The following is a 22,273-nucleotide window of genomic DNA, read 5'->3' on the forward strand; positions in this document are numbered from 1 at the left end:
AACCAAAAACAATAACAGAAGATATTTTGGGTTCTGAAAAGTAAGTGAATAATTATTTAAAATACAGTGCAGATTTGGAGCTGGTTTATGTTTTATCTGGTATAAAGTTTGTAGAATTAAAGAGTTTTATTTTGTGCCATTATTATTTAGTTTGGTATTCAAATTGATGTAACTTTTGGTTTCTCATATGCAATGAGGATTTTTGCATCATGCTCTCCTCCTCACTCTGCTTCTAAATCTTTCTATCTCTTTCGAGCAATTTGTTATCCATCTACCTTTTGTTCTTTTTTTTAAAAACACCTCCACTCAATATGACTGCTCTTTAATTGGCCTGGTTACGTTTCCATGTGAGGATAAATTCAACATTCACGTTGCGGGGACTAATGTGAAGCTGTTCTTCAGGATTTATGTTTATGACTGTTAATACCTGACACATTGCATTGAGACAGGGCTTGGAGTGTTGTGTACCTTCCTTACAATAAAGGCTTATTCTTGAAATGGAGAGGGGGAGGTGGGGTTGAAAGTAAAAGGGACAGATAGTGAAGGAAATGCCAGAGAGTGAAGGGGAGAGAGGGTACAGCAAGTGATGAGGAGGGCAAGAGATGGTGGCGGGGGGGGGGGGGGGTGGATAGAGAGGGAGAGAAAGAAACTGACTGAGGAAGAGAAATCACGGAGTTATTGAATATTGGGACAGTTTGGGGATGGGAGTGTGCTCAGGTTAGGTACATGGTATGCTGTTGGGAGCATTGCAGAATTTTTTTGTTCCACAGAGGATGCTGGGTTTGTGAACAATTTCAATAGTTTCTACATTGCTTGATCTGGTTTTACCAGATCTGGATTTGGACGGTGAGGTGAGCTTTGAATCAGAAATGATTAAACCTGCTAAATGATTAAGCTAAGCTCTATACTTCAATAATTAATTTACAAACGAGAAGGAAAACTAGTGCTGCTGCAAAAAAAAGGGCTTTAGAAGAACTTTTATTCATTTCAGTTTACTCCTGGTTTCTAAAAGAAGTTGTGCGTTATCCGATCTCATTTAATGGTGACGTGACCCTAATGAAACAGAATGAGGTGTTTCAAGGAACAATTCTCCTTTAATGTGTGTTGAGACAAATGTTCTATCCTCCGGTCTTGCAATGTAAAGAAATCCTGTAGAAAGGGCAGAGGAATGATCTACTGAAGTTTGTCATAAACAGACACAAATCTCTGTGAGAGGCCACCTCAAGGCATGAGACAATGTGGCAAGCATGTCCTTGTCCACAGTTGCTTTGGGTTTTATAATCTCCTTTGTCCCTAATATTGTCTTGTTCCAAAACACTATTACTGTTTATTAACCTTGGATCAAAAAAAGATTGAGTTAATTCCAGTTTTAAATCTGGCACTCAATCAACTTGTAGGCCATATATTGTATTGGGGAAAAAGAAATGAGATCACGCGCAGAACCACTGTCCCTCAAATCATCATCACCTTTCTTCTAAGGCTTGAAATTACATTTTGTCTCAGTTTAATCATCTTGTCTCTTACCATCAATTATTATGACTCAGCACACAGCTTTAAAAGCTTCACTGAAAGAAAGAAACTTTCCCTCTGGCTGCCAACCATTTTTGCAATTAGTTTAGGACTTTTGGAAAAATAAAGTGAAAAGAAAATCACACTCAGTGTATATTTTCCTTAGAGAGGCTCAGTGTACATTTTCCTCTGAGGTGCAAGGACATGACTATTACAATGTTTTCTTTAGTCTCTCCCTTGCTTCTGTGATGTATTATTTAACACCCCCCATCAAATAAGTTGTAGAAGCTTTTTGACCACATACTCCAATTCAGCACATCTGATTATTTAATCTAACCCCAGGTAAAATATTGTAAATTATTTCTCTTTGAGCTCATATTCTTTCCAGCCTGGATTAGGTTACAGAGTTTGAGGAACTCCAAGGAAAAATAAACTGTATGTGCCGTGAAAAGATATTGCATGAAGGTCCCAATTATAACCAACATCAAACTTGCACATTGCTCTCTTTTTTTTTAAACTTGAGTGTCTGCAGAGTGCACCAATTATAGTTTAAAAACAGCTCATCTCTTGAACTATTTTGACATCTCTGGAACACATATGCACTTAAACACTTTTATTTGACTTCAATTTGACATTGCAAATGGGAGATCTAACAAAATCTGACAAGGATGCTGAAGACAATCTTGATGGAAGGAATTTTAAATTTAGAATGTACACTACCTTTTCAATTACAGCTTCTCCAGGTACAAGATGAGGCTCAATGGTAATGAAGAGTGTCAAATAAGACCCTTCACTTAAACTCCGAACTGCCTCCCATCCTCTTTCACTGGCTAGATTACGCTCTTTGCTGTACCCTAGAAGTACCGGGGGTGTATTAATTCTGAAGGTTCCATCAATCTGTAAAGCAAATCATTTTATTACTTGCCAAAAAAATCTACTGCTAAATTGCCCAGTTATAAAATTAGGTTTGAAGAGAAAACATTGTTAATCTCTCAGGAAATTGTGCACAAACTCTCAACAAAGAGCAATGAGGTGAAAGAACAAGGTTGATTTTTAAACACATGAAATTCTGCAGATGCTGGAAATCTACAGCAACACACACAAAATGCTGGAGGAACTCAGCAGGTCAGGCAGCATCTATGGAAATAATTAACCAGTTGACGTTTCGGGCCAAGACCTTTCTTCAGGGCTGGGAAGGAAGTGGGAACATGCCAGTATAAAAAGGGGGGGGGGGGAGAAAATGGGGGAGGATAGCTAGACGTTTATAAGTGAAGCTAGATGGGTAGGAAAAGTATAAGGCTAGAAAGAAAGGATTCTGATAGGAGAGAAGAGTGGACCATAGGAGAAAGGGAAGGAGCAGGGGACCCAAGGGGAGGTGATAGGCAGGTGAGATGAGGAAAGAGGCCAGAATGGGGAATAGAAGAGGGGAGAGGGAAGGAAAAGTTTCTTCACTGGAAGGAGAAATCGATATTCATACCATCAGGATTATTAATTCCCTCTTCCCACTTTTTCTATTCCCCACCCTGGCCCCTTACCTCTTCCTCCTCCTTCCATCTTCTCTCCTATCGGATTTCTTTCTCTTCAGACCTTTACTTTTCTCACTCACCTCACTTCACCTTTCAATTTCTAGCTATCCACCTCACCCCCACCACACCTTTTTTTCGTTCTGGCGTCTTCCCCCTTACTTTCCAGTCCTGAAGAAGGATCTCGGCCCAAAAGGTTAGCTGTTTATCCAAGGCTGATTGTTGGCATATTTTGAGGGAGAAAAGTTAGCCAAGACCTGGGGCAAAATCTACTTCTTTGAATGGATTACATTTTAGTTTAAAAAATCCTGTTGCACCCTGGGATCTTGGATTAACATTTGTTATAAGAATGGCACTTAACATTCATAAAAACAATATTACATGTGCACATGATCAGTACTGGAGTAAGAATAGGACTGATGGATTTCTGAATCTAATGCGGAAGGCTAAAGATCGCAGCAAATTCCCGTTCTGCAGATAGACTGGATTCAAGGTTCAGTATAGGGTTGAAACCTATGCGTTTGCATTGAGAGCTGCTGGCAAACCCAGAAAACCAGGCGTACCATCAAAAGGACTTGTATACTTAATTCTCCAGGAGCAGAAAAATGCCAGTTTATGTAATCAGAAAAAATATCCCATTCCTGACAATAGTTGCTTTTGCTTCTGAGATAACAACAACATCTTAAATTCAGGGTCATTGAGATCAGCCTATGTTCCCAATGCTGGGAGAGTAACTGATTTCAGCGTACTATATCTAGTCATTAAATACTTCAGGACATAGGCAAAGAGGACAAGAAGAAAAACCAGAGAGGACAAGAGTCGGTGACTTAAAGAATTTCAATCCTGATCTCTGCAAACTTCCTCCGGGGGATATTTCCAAATTAACTAATTGTTAAGTCCAAAACACTCAACTAAGTCTGACAAAATGAATGTTTGTCCATGACTTGTTTTGCCGCAAGGTAAAATAACTGCTATGGTTGATGTGAGACAATGTCAATGAACATCTGTGAGAACAAAAGGGTTCATAGAAGTGGGAGGCCCTACTCACTGTAAAAAGACAGTCATGAGTTATGAATAGATTAAGTATTACAGACAATTGGTGATATGAATTGAATGCGACTCATCTGAGAATTGGCTGTCACTCTATGATTTGCATTGCTGTCATCTGTAATTTCTAAATGTCACATGCAGTAGGGCTGTGGCTGCCACATAAGCAGTATGTATTTGCAATATGTGATCACCTCACCTATTGCCTGAACTGTACTACACAATATGCATAGAGTAGCTTTCAGCTACATCAAGTAACAACACATATTTCTGCCAAAGGTTTGCTTCTCAGCGTTTTAAAACTATCATTCAAGCAGAAAATAAAACAAACCCTTACCCGGGACTGGGAGTAGATGGTAGCAAATGGAATATGGACAGTACCCAACCAGTGTCTCTCAATACGGGTGTGAACTCCACTTCCACGTTCTCTTTCATCCTAGAGACACAGAATAGATTTTTGAAAATGTTTACACAGTGATGATTATACTGATTGGGATAATTTGGTTATATAATAAAGAAACTTGATTACCTCTAGTACATCATAAACAACTTCATCAAAAACATTGATAAAAACTTCATCTGTATCAGACTGTAGACTGGGAGTACTATAATCCCCATTTGGTGCTCTAGAATTAAAAAATAATTAAGTCAGGCACCCATCATCTTCAGATGTGGATTTACAGCTCTGTAATTATTATCATTTAATGACAATTCCCTAGGGAGCTGAGAAAGAACAATCCTTGAAAAAGCTGTTTTCAGTTATTAAGAGAAATCTATTCTGGTGAGTTATTGTGCTTGTCTGAAAGAGCCACCCATTTAGTCCCACAATTTTGCTCATTGTCCTTTTAGCTTCCGTCCAACAATTCACAAGTATACTTCTTTTTAGATATTACTTTAGAAAAGGCCCTCATATCAAAATATTCATATCTAATATTGGAAACATTGATAATGCAGACAATAAAAAAATCTAATCAATGTAATAATTAGATGACTTTCAACCTGGTAAACTGGCAAATGAATTAACAAGTTATTGAATGGCATGTTAAGTAATTTCAGTAGGCAGTTAAGAGGCAATCATATTATTATGGCACAGAGATCACTTAAAGGCCAGAAAGGAGAGAAATGACAGACTCCCTTTCCTGAAATGCATCGGTTAAGGTTTCCAATAATCCCCTCATGATCACCAGCTTTTAATTCCAGAATATAATTAATCAATTGAATTTAAATTATTCAGCTGCCATGATGGGAAGTGAAACTGTGAAACTGTGCCTCAGGACACACTCAATCATTTGGATTGTAAGTCCTATTGTTACTACTATCCGACCTTATGACAACAGACCATTCATTTTTATCAGGTGAATGTTAGAAGGATGTAATATTTTCATTCTGCAAGGAAGAAAAATCAAATGGGCTGAAATGAACTTCTTCATCCAAATTTTTTAATGAATGTTTTATGAATTACCTGAATGGAAGTTCCAGTTCTTCATTCCAGTTAGGGTTTGGACCATCCAGAGTAGCAGTTCGACGAACTATACGTTGGAATGAAACCTCCACAAAAGGATGCACTGTGACCTTTGACAAAATGTGTATCCCAATTATTTTAATTTTACTTTTATAACATCTTCCTGAGTTTTCACTTAATGTTCACACTCCATACTCATAAAAGCAACCACCATTCACAGCAGGGAAAATTAGAGGGGAGTGTCACTTCAAAATAATTCAACTTTGATTAACGATGTGAGTTAAGGGAACTAGATCCCAGAAATACCTAGATTCACCCGTCAGGTGGTATCAAGTTGTATCTCTAAAGTACCTTCATCAAAATAAAATGTATAGATACACAAAACATTAGGGATATTACTGCCAGGCCCTGCAGGAGAAACCAAATGACTCAAATCCAAAGTGGTTTCTTGGTGTTATTACTTAGGGTTCAGAAGGCAGGACCTATACTCACTAAGCCCTAATATAATTGCAAATAAGAATTCTTTACCCAGGTTCTCTGCTCCTCACGACTAAACACCATTGAGTGTCTTCCGAATTGCTTGCTGTGCCCAAACTTACTTTTCTTAGAGTTTGTCCAGTGTTATGCACATCTAAACTTGATGAGCAGATGTCAATGGACAGTATTTTCTGAAGACTTATTCACATTTATCCTGTTCCCATATTTCAAATATTGCCAATTTAATAGAACAGCTTGGCTAAGGGAATACGTAACTTTCACTTCCTCTTAATGTAACGTATAATGATTTGGAGACATATCCAATAAAACATGATGTTAAATTTGGTTTCCACAATGATAGTGATGTAGATTATTGGACAAATATTGGCTAAGATGCCAGGGATAATTTCTCCGCTCTTCTTCAAAATAAACTCAACTTTTTAAGTTTATCAGATCGGAAGCATCCTTAGTCTGACTTGTCATTTAAAGGATGACAAGACTGAGAAAATGGCTTACAGGTTATGGCAGTGTTCAGTTCCTGTGAAATATTCACAGCCCACACAGTTCCCAAGTTGGAAATGCAACCATGAAATGAGTTCCCAAATGGCAGAGGATACATGGCAGCTCACTAGCAGCTGGCAAATCTGTTCTGCCAGTCTCCCACCTACCTCTATTTATGTACCTTTATTTACTCTCTGGTCACAAACAGGTTACTATATGCCTTGTATTTCTTGATTGTTTCATACCTGGTCAGTAAACCACTCAGGGCTTTGAGAGGATGTCTGGGGTGGCTGAGAGCTTGAAAACGTTTCATTAATAGATCTAGCCGATCTGGAAGTTAGTGCTGGTTTACTGAAGGAAAAATAATAATAAAAAAAACACATTTAAGAGGTATCTGCACAGGTACATTAATGAGGAAGGCATAGAGGGATATGGAATTAATCCAGTCAAGTGAGTTTACTATATATAATACTGACGTGGTGGATTGATGGGCCCATTTCTATACTACACTACTCTTACTTATTTGATTACCTTCTTTTTAATGGATTTCAAACATATTTTATGTTTTTCCCCTCAAGGAACATCAATTCAAATTGATGAAATAAGAAGTAACAATTATATTGGAGGGCCAATATAAAGGAACTTTATAAGATTGATTAAAATTATATTAGTAGCCTCAAAAAGAAATCTGAATACTTTGTTAGTTATACATCATTTATTTAAACTTCAAATTTCCTGTGATATACTTCACTTAAGCTTTTACTGTGTGAAGTAATGATAATTTATCCACCACTACTTATTGGCATGAAGGATTCTCAAACCAAAACATAAAATTGCAAAGATGTCTAGAAACATCTCTCTTTGGAATCTCCTACCTTCGCATGGATTTACGTAATGGTATGTCATAGGCTCTGATAATGTTCACCAGAAGCTTAATATCGCCGTCAGAAAGGTTCTGCGCAGTGACCTTCTTTCTTTCTCTTCTTCGCGGTCTAAGTGGCCTTCTTGGTTCAGCCAGTTTGAACAGACTGACACCTAACACACTACAAAGGAAAGAAAACACATATTTAATATTCTCGTGTTCTCACCAACTTTTTTTTAAAACCTCCAGGTAGGCTTTACTTTTCCCTAGACTAAAAATGACATGCAAGATCAAATAAATAAAATTTATTCCAATATTAATAATAATAGAAAACATGATTTTAATGTTAAAATAATCACACATAGTTAATATAAATCATCTAAAATAATATAGAAAGGAAATGATGAGAATAGCGTAACATACCGTGATTCACCAGAACTGTACAGAATATGCAGGAAATAAAGAGACAGCAAGATATATGAAAAGAAACCAACACTAAAGCAGAGAAAGACACAATAATTAGTGCAAAAGATAGTTGTTATAACCAGAGGCAAGTATCAAAAGTTTAAATTAGGTTTAAGATTTAATAAAGTAAGAATTAAGAAAGAGAATGTTTATTTTGTTTTGAGAATTTACTTAAACATTTCTTCTCAGTATGAAGTTGTAAAACTAATCACCATGGAAACATGGTGGTTAACGCGATGCTATTAGAGCTTGGGGCATCAAAAGGTTGCAGTTCAATCCTGGTGTCCTCTGTATGTAGCCCCATGGAATGTGAGGGGTTTTCTCCTGGTCCTCTGCTTCCCCCCACCCCCACAGTGCAAAGACTTACTAGGCAAGTTAATTGGTCATTGTAAATTATCCAGTCCAGTGATTACGTTAGGGTTAAATTGGGGTTTCTGGGGGGTCACTGGGCTCAAAATGTTGAGCTGTCTCTCTAAATAAAACTAAAACTAAAAAATAATCCCAGAAAAATAAATCCTTTAATATCTTTGGCCCAGGAATGTAATATATAGAGTACTTGGCAATGTACTAAGTCCTTAGATCCAAACAAAATAGATAATTTGAATTGTGGTTACTGGAGTCTTTACAGATGGTGGATCCGTCCCCTTACAATATTCTGGACTTCATTTCTACCACCCAGAAATATTGATTTGCAATTGGGTACAGTCATTGGAAATATTTAGGACCTAGACACACAGGAGACAATGCAATATTGTCTCCAATATGCACCCAGCTGATCAAGCCAAGAATCAAAGTAAGGCCCATCACTAACTCTCTCACAATTATTGACCCTTGGCTAGGCATATGATGCAACACTTACATGCAGGATTTCATTCTACTCCTATTGCAATGGCCTTAGAGAGCTACTCTCTTAACTATGGCAACCAGATCTATGACACAAATGCCCCACGTAGCAAAACAAATATTACAATAACAGTTCACAACACAGAAGCCAAACAATTGATCTTTGAGTCTACAAGAGTCACTTTTCTAAGTCAGAATGGCGTTTGGAATGTAAATTTTTTGAAAAAGTGTGGAAGTATGCTCAGAGAAAATTAAGATATCAAAACATTTTTATAATTTGAAATGTAAAACTTTCTATTTATATAAAGCAGTAAACAGATAATCAGATGCATATCTCACTAAAACTGATAATCCTGAAAATAAATGAACAAAAAATATAAAGAAATAATAGAGAATACACTAGATTTTTCTGAAAGTTCACTGCACCCTTGCAAGATTAGCATTCAAATGCAGGTAAGTAGAATATGAGAGGTCAATTTATTCATGAAGTGCATCTCGAAACAAAGAGCCCATGAAGTGATTGCTTATGTTGCAAATTCACTCATTTTTATAACAGAATTATTGTCCAGCTGATTAAACATATTTGTAAAATTAGCCAAAAACATTGGCTTATTTTTTTCTTCAAAGAGCCAACAGTTCTGCATAAAATAGCCACTTAATCCATGTAACTGCGTGCAAGTTCTAAATTACTCAAGTATGCAGCCATCCTGAACCTTGCACACTCTCAGTGCCAATCAGCTGTTTGGAAGAACATGGATTTCAACAGACTTCCCAGCAATTATGCCAATAATTTGACCCTTTGAGCCTGCACCAAATTCAGCAAACAAATTATTTTTATACGAAGATAATAATTTACAGGCAGAAGGGATTTGTTTAATTTGGCATCATGCTTGGCATAGACATTGTGGGCTGGTAGGATCTGTTTTTGTGCTGTAGTGTTCTAGGCTCAATGAAAGTGGACAAGAGAAACAAGTAAAATTTAAATTTACTCCATTTAATTGAAGATAATTTAACTTTATTGATAACTAATAAATGATTTCTAGTGCATTGCGTTTTTATATTTTAAACCACTTGAACAATAAATTTACATTTAAAATAGATTTTATATATTTTTTAATGTCTGTGAATATCAGAAGACTTTACAAATCCTGACCTGTAAACTTGAGGGAGTTGCTTAAGCAGTTGTCAAAGCATTTCCAGAGGCAAGGCTTACTACTTACTTTTAAACTCAAATGGCCATAAAGTACTACAAAAGTGTTTAATATGATTATCAATTGATGACAAATTTCATGGTCTTAGACATATATTGCATTGATTAATTCTATGCCTTTCGATGTCTAATAGTTATTTTCTTAACTATGCAACGAGGAAATGATGAGGTGGTGAATAATGGCCTCCGGATATTCAATGTCAAAACAAAATTTAATTCCATCCAAAATGTAAAGTAAGATACAGGTTATAATCAAGAATAACACCTTATATTTACCTTATGCTTGGAACCGCTTCCTCAATAACCATATGTGACAAGGTATAACGATGCTTCGCCAGCAGAAATCTACTTGCTACAGAATTCCGCACCTAAGAGGACAATCATTTATTAAGAGTTCTTGATTTAGGATTTCCACAAAATTTCAGCCCCTTTTTTTTACTCAATGCACTTCCAGAATGCATTCATGCTTTTGAACATAATTTTGAAGAGTTTTACAGCTTTTCCACATTCTGTATAATTTATAAATATGTACAGAACAACAATAAACCGGTCACATTAGTTTAACCTTTATGGTAGAGAAACTACTTGAAAACGTAATAAATGCGGATTAGTCAGGAAAATCCAGCAAGGGATTGTAAATCTTATGTAAATTGATAAGAGTTGTTTTTTAATGATATAGCAAAGAGAGCTATTGAGGCTAATGCATTTGTCAGGATGTATAAAGTGTTGCATGAAGGCTTGTCAGCATGACTGAAATCCACTTAATAAAGACGTTATTCACAGTGGATCATTGTTTACTGAATTGAAGGGGTTTGGTACTAAAGTTACTGCTTTGCTTTACATAATATTCAGGACAGATTTGGGAGTTTCCAAACCTGCTGATGACACAAACTTGGAAGTTTAATGAGTTATGATTCCCCCAATTTTAATCCTAGCTTAAACATGGGACAATTTACAAAGACCAATTAACCTACCAACTGGTACGTTTCTGGACTGTGGAAGGAAACCCACGCATTTCATGGACAGAACATACAAACCCTATACAGGCAGCAGCGGGAACGGAACTTGAGTTGCTGGCACTGGAAAGCGTTGTGCCAACCACTACACTATCAAGCCATTCATATACACAATTTAATGTACAAAAATAGGGTAGGAAGAATGAGGAGAGACAATACAAATCAGACAGCACAATTCAAACAGTGCAAGCTAAGAAAGTGGTATGAAAAGCAAGCGTGTCTTGGGCTTTATAAACAAAGGTACAGAGTACAAAATCAAGTCATACATCTTCGCCAGATACTTTCTCTGCCGCAACTGTTCTCACAGCCTGTTTTAGAATAGATATGAAATTCCTAGAGAGGCTAGAGAAGAAATTTAATCGAATGTCTTCAGGTTTGAAGGACTTTTAGTCACCTGGAGAATTTGTTTTGTGTTCCTTGCAATCAAGGCGATATACTTTGGGGAAACAGAGAGGGGATTAAAAATCAGGGGGCAGAGTATGAATGTGATTGGCAAAAGAACAAAAAGTGACAAGAAGAAAAAGTTCCTTGCATATCCAACAGATTGAATGTGAAGAAGGAATGACTATGAGAGGGTGTAGTGGAGGCAGATTCTATCTTGGAATGCAAAAGGGAATTACCGTAGTTAAGTAATTGAATTACTGGCCAATGGAGGAGAGTTCTCAGCAGTCAGATTGCTCTTACATAAACACACAAAGGAATAAGGTCCTGAAAAAATGGATATAGGGAGCTAGGTAGGAAAAGGAAAAGCAATCCCTCAAGGTACTAATCTCTGGATTGCTGCCTGTGCCACATGCCAGCGAGGGTAAGAATAGGATTATATGGCAGATGGATGTGTAGCTGAAGAATTGGTGCAGTGGGCTGTGGTTGAACTTGCTACTCATTGGAATTTCTTATGAGGAAGGTATGACCTGAGCAAAGGGGATCAATATCCTTGCAGGCAGGTTTGCTAGAGCTGTTGGGGTGGATTTAAACTAGTTTGGCAGGAGGTTGGGAACCAGAGCGATAGGGCAGAGGATGGGGCAGTTGGTCTAAAAGTAGCTGCAGCATGCAGAGAGAGTGAGAGGAAGGATAGGCAGTGGAAATGGCATGATTACAGTCAGATGGGCTGAAGTGTCTATTCCTGCCCTTCCTGTAATGGCTACAATGTCGTAGTTCCACGCACTAATCTGTGCTCTAAGTGCATGGCAGATGGGGCTCACTCCAGTTAAGTGTGAAGTGGTTCACTTTGAAAGGCTGAACTTTAAGGCAGAATACAGGGTTCATGGCAGGATTCTTAGCAGTGTGGACAAACAGAAAGATCTTGGGGTTCACATCTATAGATTCCTCAAAGTTGCTAAGTGAGAGGGTGGTTAAGAAGGCATTTTGTGCGTTGACCCTCATAAGTCGTGGGGGAGGGTTTTGAGTTCAAGAATTTAAGAAAAACTTGGACAGGTACATGGATGAGAGGTGTATGGAGGGATATGGCCCAGGTGCAGGTCAGTGGGACTAAGCAGAAAAATGGTTTGGCACAGCCAAGAAGAGCCAAAAGGCCTGTTTCTGTGCTGTAATGTTCTATGATTCTAACAATGAAGTCGTGTTGCAATTCTGTAAAACTCTGGTTAGACTGCACTTGCACAATTGTGCCCAGTTCTGGTTACCTCATTATAGGAAAGATGTGAAAACTTCAGAGAGGTGTAGAGGAAATTTACCAGGATTCTCCTGGTCTAGAGAGCATGTCTCTTGAGGATTGGTTGAGTGAGCTAGGGCTTTTCTCTTTGTTGCAAAGGAGGACAGAGGTGTATAAGATTATAGGAGGCACTGATAAGAGTACACAGGCAGTGCCTTTTTCCCAGGGCATATATACCTAATTTGGCATAACTTTAGGTGATTGGAGGAAGGTTTAGGTGGGCATGTCAGAGCCAATTTTTTTTTACACACACACAGAGAATGGTGGGTGCACAGAACACATCATCAGGGACGGCAGATACTTGAGGGATATTAAAGAAACAGTTAGACACCTGAATGGAAGAAAAATGGAGGGATAAGTGTGAGGGAAGAGGAGGTTGATCTTGGAGTAGGTTAAAATTTCAGCACAACATTGTGGGCTGACGGATCTGTACTGTCTAAAGTTCCATGTTCTAAACCTGGTGTGGGCTGGAAAGGCTAAATGTATACGTTCATGTCTCCACGGGTAATCTTTTTTTGATTCAAGAACTCAATGAATAGAAATGTCTACACCAATTATTCACAGTGAAGCAGAGATTTTTTTCTTTCTGATCTGCGGTGCTGTGTGGAGGATGGTTATGTTGTTTTGAAACAAGGAAGGTGAAAATTCAAATACACTTCTCTTCAATTAAAGATCCAGACTGAACTGAACTGCTGAAAGAAGTGGAGATTCTGCCTGGGGTTAGAGTGTGTGTGATGCAATTCAATTGCAACTCTTAACTCAATAGGAATGAAAAGACTAAAAACAGAGACAATTACACTTCAGATAAATCACCAGCAGAATAGGAGGAGATCCTAGTATTTGCTTTCACAGTCCATACATAGATTGCTTATACACAGGAAAGAGGAGGTTTTTCCACTATGACATTGTGAAGTACATAGTGAATGTTATTTGGTTACCTGAAGCCAAAGAGGAGCAGGAAGATTACAATTGATGTCAGAAAAAAAGCTGGCTTATACTCCAGTATAAAATACATAATTTTAACTGCTAATCTTTATGATTATAACTTCTCATTATTGCTATCAATCTAGTTAAGCTTTGGTGTAGACTGTCATGGCTCCCATATCTTTGAGATGATTATGTGCCCAGAAGTGTGTTTTGTTTCTATTTTGTCTGCAATGAGCCTTCACCAAATACTCTACAGTAACATACTGAAAAGCCTCATACCCTCAGCCACAATTTGCCAAGCCTCATAAAAAGCTATATTGAATTACTTGCTGAGCAGTGGCAGCTGTGGTACCAAACAGTTACCAAACTTCATAATAGATAAACAAGATCTCTGAAGTAACTACCAGTACAAACATCTAATACAATAACTGGATGTAAAAGGTGAAAAAGAAATTATAAATTGAACCCTTTACTTAGGGAGGAATTTGATGGTCAATATTCATACAATGAATGAAGTGCATGTCGTTAGTTTAAAACTGAAAACTGTCAAAAGCCTTTTATAATCTTCGAAGTACTTAGCTGTTTCCAGTGCTGTTATATTACCTTTTGCAAGTATTCTGCTACCTTTGCTCTATGGACATCGAGGTGGCTTGTCACATCAACCGTCTCTCTTTCACATTGTTTCTTCTTGTATTCCTGAAAGAAGGAGTACAAACAAAACACAGCAACATCCATGAAGTTGATTGATTTGCAAATAACACGCAAGACCATAGGACATAGGAGCAGAATTAGGCCATCTGGCCCATCGAGTTTGCTCCGCCATTCAATCATGGCTGATCCTTTTTTTAAAATCTCCTCCTCAACCCCAGTTCCTGGCCTTCTCCCCGTAACCTTTGATGCCACGTCCAATCAAGAACCTATCAATCTTTGCCTTAAATACACCCAATGACCTGGCATCCACACCTGCAAGTGGCAACAAATTCACCACCCTTTGGCCAAAGAAATTTCTCCACATCTCTGTTTTGAAAGGGCAGCCCTTTACCCTGAGGCAGTCCCCTCCTGTCCTAGACTCTCCCACCATGGGAAACATCCTTTCCACATCTACTCTGTATAGGCCTTTCAACATTCGAAAGGTTTCAGTGAGATTGCCCCCTCCTCACATCCTTCTGAGTTCCAGCAAGTACAGACCCAGAACCGTTCCTCGCATGATAACCCTTTCATTCCTGGAATCATCCTTGTGAACATCCTCTGGCCCCTCTCCAATGCCAGCACATCTTTTCTAAGATGAGGAGCCCAAAACTGTTCACAACACTCAAGGTGAGGCCTCACCAATGCCTTATAAAGCCTCAGCATCATCTCCTTGCTCTTGTATTCTAGACCCCTTGAAATGAATGCTAACATGGTATTTGCCTTCCTCACTTTTGACTCAACCTGCAAGTTAATCCTCAGGGTGTTCTGCACAAGTACCTCTGCATCTCAGATTCATGGATTTTCTCCCCATTTAGAAAATAGTCTGTACATTTATTTCAATTACCAAAGTGCATGACCATGTATTTTCCAACATTGTATCTCATTTCCCACTTTCTTGCCCATTCTCCTAATCTGTCTAAGTCCTTCTGCATCCTATCCGTTTCCTCAACACTACCTGCCCCTCCACCAATCTTTGTATCATCTGCAAACTTGGCAACAAAGCTCATCTCAATCATTGATATACAGCATAAAAAGTGGTGGCCCCAACACCGACCCTTGCAGAACACCACTAGTCACTGGCAGCCAACCAGAAAAGGATTCTTTTATTCCCACTCATTGCCTACTGCCAATGCTCTAACCATTTTAGTAACTTTCCTGTAATACCATGGGCTCTTAACTTGGTAAGCAGCTTCATGAGTGGCACCTTGTCAAAAGCCGTCTGCAAGTCCAAATATACAATATCCACTGCATCCCCTTTATCTATCCGACTTGTAATCTCCTCAAAGAATTCCAACAGGTTCCAATAGTTTCCTAAATTAACAAGTATGTTACTGATTTTGACTTACTCCTCTGTTCAGTGTCTTGCTGTCTGAATGATCCAAATATCTGAATGAGCATAGAAGCTATGCGCGTCAAGAATCAAAACTGAACACCGGAATGCCAAAGCACTGAATAAAATATAATCAATCCAGTGAGGAGATATTTATACATAGAATCTTATATTCATTTGTTGTACTTTTAGTATCATCCAGGTAGCATACCTTCCACTATCTGTGGGGCTGGAGACATTACTTTATAATTATGGCTGATCTGAATAACTGAAGTCAACCTGGCATATATTATCATATTCTCTGGAGGTAGCGAGGTCACAGCTTAGGGCACCAGTAAACTTATGAAACGCTATTAATCTTACCTGGAAAATCTTCTCAGAAATCTGAGAATCCTGAATGGGAATTTGTTTATAATTAAGGAATTCTGTCACCCCTTCATTTCGGAGCTGCAGCAGTCGAAATCTCCTGGATTTGTTCAAATCTTCTTCTGAAACAAAGTTAAATTCTTCCTGCAGGTGCTCAAGTCTGAAGTAATCTTTATCCTGTTCCTCACCATTTGTTGCAGACTACAAAAGCAATTACTTTTGTTTAAATATTCATTTCAGTGCAAAGGAGTACATTACAGTGCTTGTAAAGATTTCAAGGCATGCATCATGGAGGAATAGGTGTTGAGATGTGACCAGAGATGTAGGGAAAAGAGGTTACACACACTGTATACATCTATAGATAGAATTCCAAATGGGAGGAATAGCACAGCTACTAATTCTCAATCACTAAAAAGAGAAAGCTTGTAATGAAGACACTACTTTATGGAGCAAATCATTTGAGATTGTAATACCAAGGTACAGCAAAAATCATGTAAAGAATTTGAACTTAAATTGTCGCAACATTGATGTCAACAGTGGATTATGGTGAGCCATTCTTGATATAGGGTAGTGTGACAGAAAAGCCAGGAGAAAGAAACAAATGGTATCCCAGTGTTTAATGTGTTTAACATACTCAAACTAGATCTGGTGACTGGTAATGAAAATGTCCTTGACAAGTTTTGAATTTGGATTAGTTTGACTTTAGGCACAAAGAAGGAAAACAGAACTGCGTGGAAGGTAATGATTAGCTTTATACAGGAACATCAAAGAACATATGAAAGATAGATCTGAGGAACTAAATACAAAGGGAATGTTCAATTTTCACTTCAGCAAGTCAATACTGAATGAAGGAGAATAAAGCAATTTACAGATTTACAAAATAAAAAACAGCAAAACTAAAAGCAGAAAACGTGACAGGTGTACCGCTACTTTATCATTTCCTGTCAAAGTCACCTTATGGACAGTGCCCTGAAAAAGTACAGTAAACTATTTTTCCATTTTACTCTCATTTTTAAACAGTTTTAATAAATTGAAGTAGGAGTCTTGAGCTAATCTACAAATCATTGTGCATCATGTCAAATCAAATGAAAAATTCTAAAGTCCGTCAACAATTTACTAAAAATTAAAAACCAAAATTGTGAGGCTGAAAAAGTGTTCATCCCCTTTGTAATTACTATGCTAACTTTCGTCAGGTGCAATATATTACTCTACCAACTCACCCAATCTGTTGATGGAGAAAATTTAAGGATCACTTGTTTTCAACAATTTCTTAAGAATAAATACCACTTCTCTCTGTAAGGTCCAACAGTATGGTTGATTTTCAACTGATCAAACCGAAGTGAAGACAAAAGAGCACTTAATGCAAGTCAGGGAAATAACAGAGAAGCACAAACTGGAGGAGGGTACAAGAGCATCTCAAAGGCACTGAACATACCTCAGAGCTCAAGTCAACCATGAAAAAGTACACTGCCAGAGCAACCATGGAGTGGCTTCAAATGAAGAAAACTGATGTCCTTGAGTGGCCCAGTCAAAGTCCTGACCTTAGCCCAATTGAACATCTCTGGCAATACCTCAAGATTGCTGTCCACTGCTGCTCCCAAATAACCTGGCACACCTTGAGCAACACTGCAAGGAGGAATGGACAAACCTTGCTCCATCACATTGTGTGCAAAGCTAATAGAGACTTATCCAAAAATGACTACTAACTGTAGTAGCTGTGAGAGATGGTTCAACTAAGTACTGAACAAAGGGCAATAAATACTTTTGAACCATTGACTTCTCAATCTTTTGATTTTTAAAAGTTTTTCATGCTTTATATTTTCCTTTTTTTGGGATGTACGGTGAACTAAGGAACATGTGATTCATAAATAAAAATTCTCAGCTAAATTGATGAAAACCTTGGTTGTAATAGTAATTTAAGTGAACAAAGCGTTTGGGGGCTGAATACTTTCACGTAGCACAGTATATACATTTTTTTATTATTGTGTTCCTCATCTTACAGTGTTTTGTGCTGAAGCAGATCTGGAGTAACAGTTATTTTGTTCTCCTTTACACTTTCGGACTGGAAAAGACATTAAACAATCTTGAATCAGGAGGAGGAATAAGCATCTTGATTAGATTTATGAACTACAGTCACCAAAGTAGAGAAGTTTGAAATCCTGAAAATCAAAAGACACTGTAAAGCTGGAAATGTAAAATAAAAACTGGAGCTGTTGAAACTTTTCAGCCGGTCAGGCCATCACAACAATGACATTTCTGATGCTTCATGACACTTCGACTGTTCACAATGTCCTGATTCCAGCAGGCTCATCTTCACCGTGCACATAGAATCACTTTATAGCTCTGCCCCACAGCAGGATGGACTGAAGTTCTTCTGTATTTAATACTTCAGTAATACTTGAATAATATTGTAAATACACGGGATTGTTTGATCAAGCATTCTTTGGTGTTTACACAATGCATGTCGGGTTATATGCAGAAGTACGTCAATGGCATACGCTGGAATTACAGAAGACAGCAGTAGGGATAGGGAAGTTTTAAACAAATCTCTGACAACTACGTACCAGCAAGACGTTTGAGTAAAAAAAAGCATTGTGAGAAATGGTCACGTTTTTAAAAAAAAAAGAAAGAAAACGGAAAAGATCTTGGATTTATAAACAGTACCAGGTGATAATAATCACACATTACAAAAAAAGGCAGATATGGCTGGCTACATCAGATGGATGCATTTGATTGCACAAAAGATAACTGGCTGCTGTATATGGAAGGAATTGAGCAGTAGTTTGAAGCAATTGGAATGAGAAATGAGTACCAGTTTTGCTGAATACATTGGGTTTAAAAGGCGTATAGTTTACTTACAAGTCTGACAGCGCTAACCAAACAAGTTGAAATGAGCTGCCCTCCAGTGTTGAATCTGTGGAATTACAGGCTGGACTGCTAGGAGCCATCAATTTGTGGGCCTTGTCACTCATGTATTTTCTTACATGATTATGTTCTTTTTTTCCCTTTCTTGCTATTTTGTACCTTGGCACCAGAGGAACACTATCTCATTCGGCTGTAACCATGTATGGTTTGAATGACAATTAAACTTAATTTGATTTTGGACCTGTTTTTCCAGATCCCTTTGCTCTACAGCACCCCTCAGTGCCCTACCACTCACTGTTGAAGACCTACCCTGATTGGTCCTACAGAAGTGCAAAACTTCGCACTTGTCTGCATTAAATTCCATCAGCCATTTTTCAGCCCATTTTCCAGCTGGTCTAGATCCCGCTGCAAGCTCTGATAGTCTTTCTTGCTGTCCACTACACCCCCAATAACCATATATAACCATATTACAATTACAGCACAGAAACAGGCCATCTTGGCCCTTCTAGTCTATGCCGAACGCTTACTCTCACCTAGTCCCACTGGCCCGCACTCAGCCCATAACCCTCCATTCCTTTCCTGTCCATATACCTATCCAATTTTACTTTAAATGACAATATCGAACCTGCCTCTACCACTTCTACTGGAAGCCCGTTCCACACAGCTACCACTCTCTGAGTAAAGAAGTTCCCCCTCGTGTTACCTCTAAACTTTTGCCCCTTAACTCTCAACTCATGTCCTCTTGTTTGAATCTCCCCTACTCTCAAAGGAAAAAGCTTATCCATGTCAACCCTATCTATCCCCCTCATAATTTTAAATACCTCTATCAAGTCCCCCCTCAACCTTCTATGCTCCAAAGAATAAAGACCTAACTTATTCAACCTTTCTCTGTAACTTAGGTGCTGAAACCCAGGTAACATTCTAGAAAATATCCTCTGTACTCTCTCTATTTTGTTGACATCTTTCCTATAATTCGGTGACCAGAACTGTACACAATACTCCAAATCTGGCCTCACCAATGCCTTGTACAATTTTAACATTACATCCCAACTCCTATACTCAGTGCTCTGATTTATAAAGGCCAGCATACAAAAAGCTTTCTTCACCACCCTATCCACATGAGATTCCACCTTCAGGGAACTATGCACTATTATTCCTGGATCACTCTGTTCTACTGCATTCTTCAATGCCCTACCATTTACCATGTATGTCCTATTTTGGTGACATTTGCAAATATGCTGACCCAGTTAATCACATTATCATCCACATCATTGATATAGATGACGAACAACAACGGAGTCAGTACCAATTTCTATGGCACTCCACTAGTCATAGACCTCCAGTTAGAGAGGTAACCATCTACTACCACTCTCTGGCTTCTCCTGCAAAGCCAATGTCTAATCTAATTTACTACCTTATCTTGAATGCCGAGTGACTGAACCTTCTTGAGCAACCTCTTGTGCTGGACCTTGTCAAATGCTTTGCTATAACATGCATGAACACAACATCCATTGGTTTGCCTTCATCAACTTTCCAGCTAACTTCCTCGAAAAGTTTGGTTAAACATGACTTACCATGCATGAAGTCATGATGATTATCCCTAATCAGTCCATGTCTATCCAAATGCTTATATATCTGGTCCCTTAGAATACCTTCCAATAACTTTCCCACCACCGATGTCAGACTCACTGGTCTATAATCTTCTGGTTTATTTTTAGAGCCTTTCTTAGACATCAAAACAACATTAGCTATCCTCCAATCCTCTGGTACCTCACTTCTCATTGAGGATAATATAAGTATCTTTGCCAGGGCCCCTGCAATTTCTGCACTTGCCTCCCACAGGATCCGAGGGAACACCTTGTCAGGCTCTGGGGATTTATCCACCCTAAAGACAGCAAACACCTCCTCCTTTGTAAACTGTATAGGGTCCATGATGTCGATGCCTCACTTCTATAGATGCTGTGTCCATTTCCTGAGTAAATACAAATGCAAAAAAATCCATTTGAGATCTTGCCCACCTCTATTGGCTCCATGCATGGATTACCATACTGATCTTCCAGACAACCAACTTTGTCCCTTGCAATCCTTTGGCCCTTAAAGTATCTGTAGATTCCCATAGGATTCTCCTTCACCTTGTCTACTAGTGCAGCCTCATGTGTTCTTTTAGTGCTCTTGATTTCCTTCTTAAGTGTTCTCTTGAACTTCTTATAAGTATCTAATTTGTTCCTACCTGCCAAGCACCTCCTTTCTTTCCTAAACCATGGCCTCAATATCTCTTGAAAACCAAGGTTTTGTAAACCTGTTACTTTTACCTCTTATTCTGACAGGCACATACAAGATTTGTACTCCCAAATATCATTTACCTTTCCCAGCAAACAGCCTGCCCAATCCTTTCTGATACCATCAAAGTCAGCCCTTCTCCAAGTTAGAATCTCAAATGATCTGCATGACCTTTGCTGACAAGCTGATGTACATCCGGACACAGTGAAAGCTGACAAGAACGCTGAAGATGTGCCTGTATTTCTGACCTTCATAGAGAAGTTAGAATTTTGGACAGGCCATGGTCAATAATATAGATGAATTGATTTCACCATTCCAAGTCCACTTGCCACGAGTCCACTCCTTTTCATTTCAGTGGTTTTCTGGTTTACCAGTCGCAGGCAGTTTACTTTTGCACTTCGTGCATAGGCTTCAATGCAGGAATCTAGTTTGTCTGTACTCGGAGTACATAGGATCTAGTTTTGTTCTACTCTAGTTCAACTGCACAGCTACTTCAGTGTTGCAGAACGTATTTCTAGGATTTGTGCACTCTTCACATCACACTACCCTGTCACTGCTGCCCATTAACTACCCCTCCCAAAGACAGTGATACATACCTGCAACAGAATGCTCGGTTGACTGGAAAGCCTGCACTCAAGAGCACGGAATCCAGCACGGATTTGACACATATCTTGTGCAGAAACTGAGGCCTATCCCTTCTGGCGTGGACTTCAAATGAAGTCATAAGGCCACTCTTGCAGATTCCTTTGGAATGCAAGCAGCAGCCACCTTGAGTTTTGCAATGGATGCTCATGTTGCTGAATTGCAAGCTGCAGAATACCATGCAGAAAGGAAACTTCCATGCAAGAGTGCAATGTGGAAACTGTTATGTGGAAATGCAAAGTGTTAGAAAGAGCATGAATTTATCATGGTCTACACTTCACTTCTGTTGCATGTCGGAGGGACTAGACCACGATAAGTCATCTTACCATTATCAGTTGCATCAGAGCTGCATTGCTGGGATCATTGGGATCAAGCCTCGACTCTGCTGCCCATTTAGCCAGTTTCTTTGTGTCCGTTAACCCAGTTGCTCCAATAGATGAAATGGCATCCAAGTGTTTTAAGGCACTAGTATACATGTACGAAAAACGTTAACACAAATTGATCTTACTTACAAGTAGGATTTTCAAACAGCAGGTTGCTAATGAAAGCCATGTTGTCTTAACAGGCCAGAACTTATTTTAAAGACACT

The 22,273-nt window shown here is 38.6% G+C and overlaps 1 protein-coding gene across 4 annotated transcripts in view; it reads right to left on the bottom strand.

Moving 5' to 3' along the window:
• cc2d2a (coiled-coil and C2 domain containing 2A) overlaps nucleotides 1-22,273 on the bottom strand; it is a 150,430-nt gene that overhangs the window by 23,934 nt on the left and 104,223 nt on the right. For 3 of the 4 annotated variants that reach the window (XM_073064982.1, XM_073064980.1, XM_073064981.1), the window contains exons 22-32: nucleotides 22,011-22,149; nucleotides 15,895-16,098; nucleotides 14,115-14,207; nucleotides 10,176-10,267; nucleotides 7,805-7,819; nucleotides 7,395-7,562; nucleotides 6,765-6,870; nucleotides 5,542-5,651; nucleotides 4,609-4,705; nucleotides 4,417-4,515; nucleotides 2,230-2,406 (exon numbers count right to left, since the gene is read on the bottom strand). In XM_073064982.1, the coding sequence (XP_072921083.1) occupies nucleotides 2,230-2,406; nucleotides 4,417-4,515; nucleotides 4,609-4,705; nucleotides 5,542-5,651; nucleotides 6,765-6,870; nucleotides 7,395-7,562; nucleotides 7,805-7,819; nucleotides 10,176-10,267; nucleotides 14,115-14,207; nucleotides 15,895-16,098; nucleotides 22,011-22,149 (1,300 nt within the window). The remainder of the gene's footprint in view (nucleotides 1-2,229; nucleotides 2,407-4,416; nucleotides 4,516-4,608; nucleotides 4,706-5,541; nucleotides 5,652-6,764; nucleotides 6,871-7,394; nucleotides 7,563-7,804; nucleotides 7,820-10,175; nucleotides 10,268-14,114; nucleotides 14,208-15,894; nucleotides 16,099-22,010; nucleotides 22,150-22,273) is intronic. The other variant, XM_073064983.1, reaches the window with a different exon arrangement.

This window comes from Hemitrygon akajei, chromosome 13 (assembly GCF_048418815.1).
Source record: "Hemitrygon akajei chromosome 13, sHemAka1.3, whole genome shotgun sequence".
In the NCBI taxonomy this organism is placed as follows: Eukaryota; Metazoa; Chordata; class Chondrichthyes; order Myliobatiformes; family Dasyatidae; genus Hemitrygon; species Hemitrygon akajei.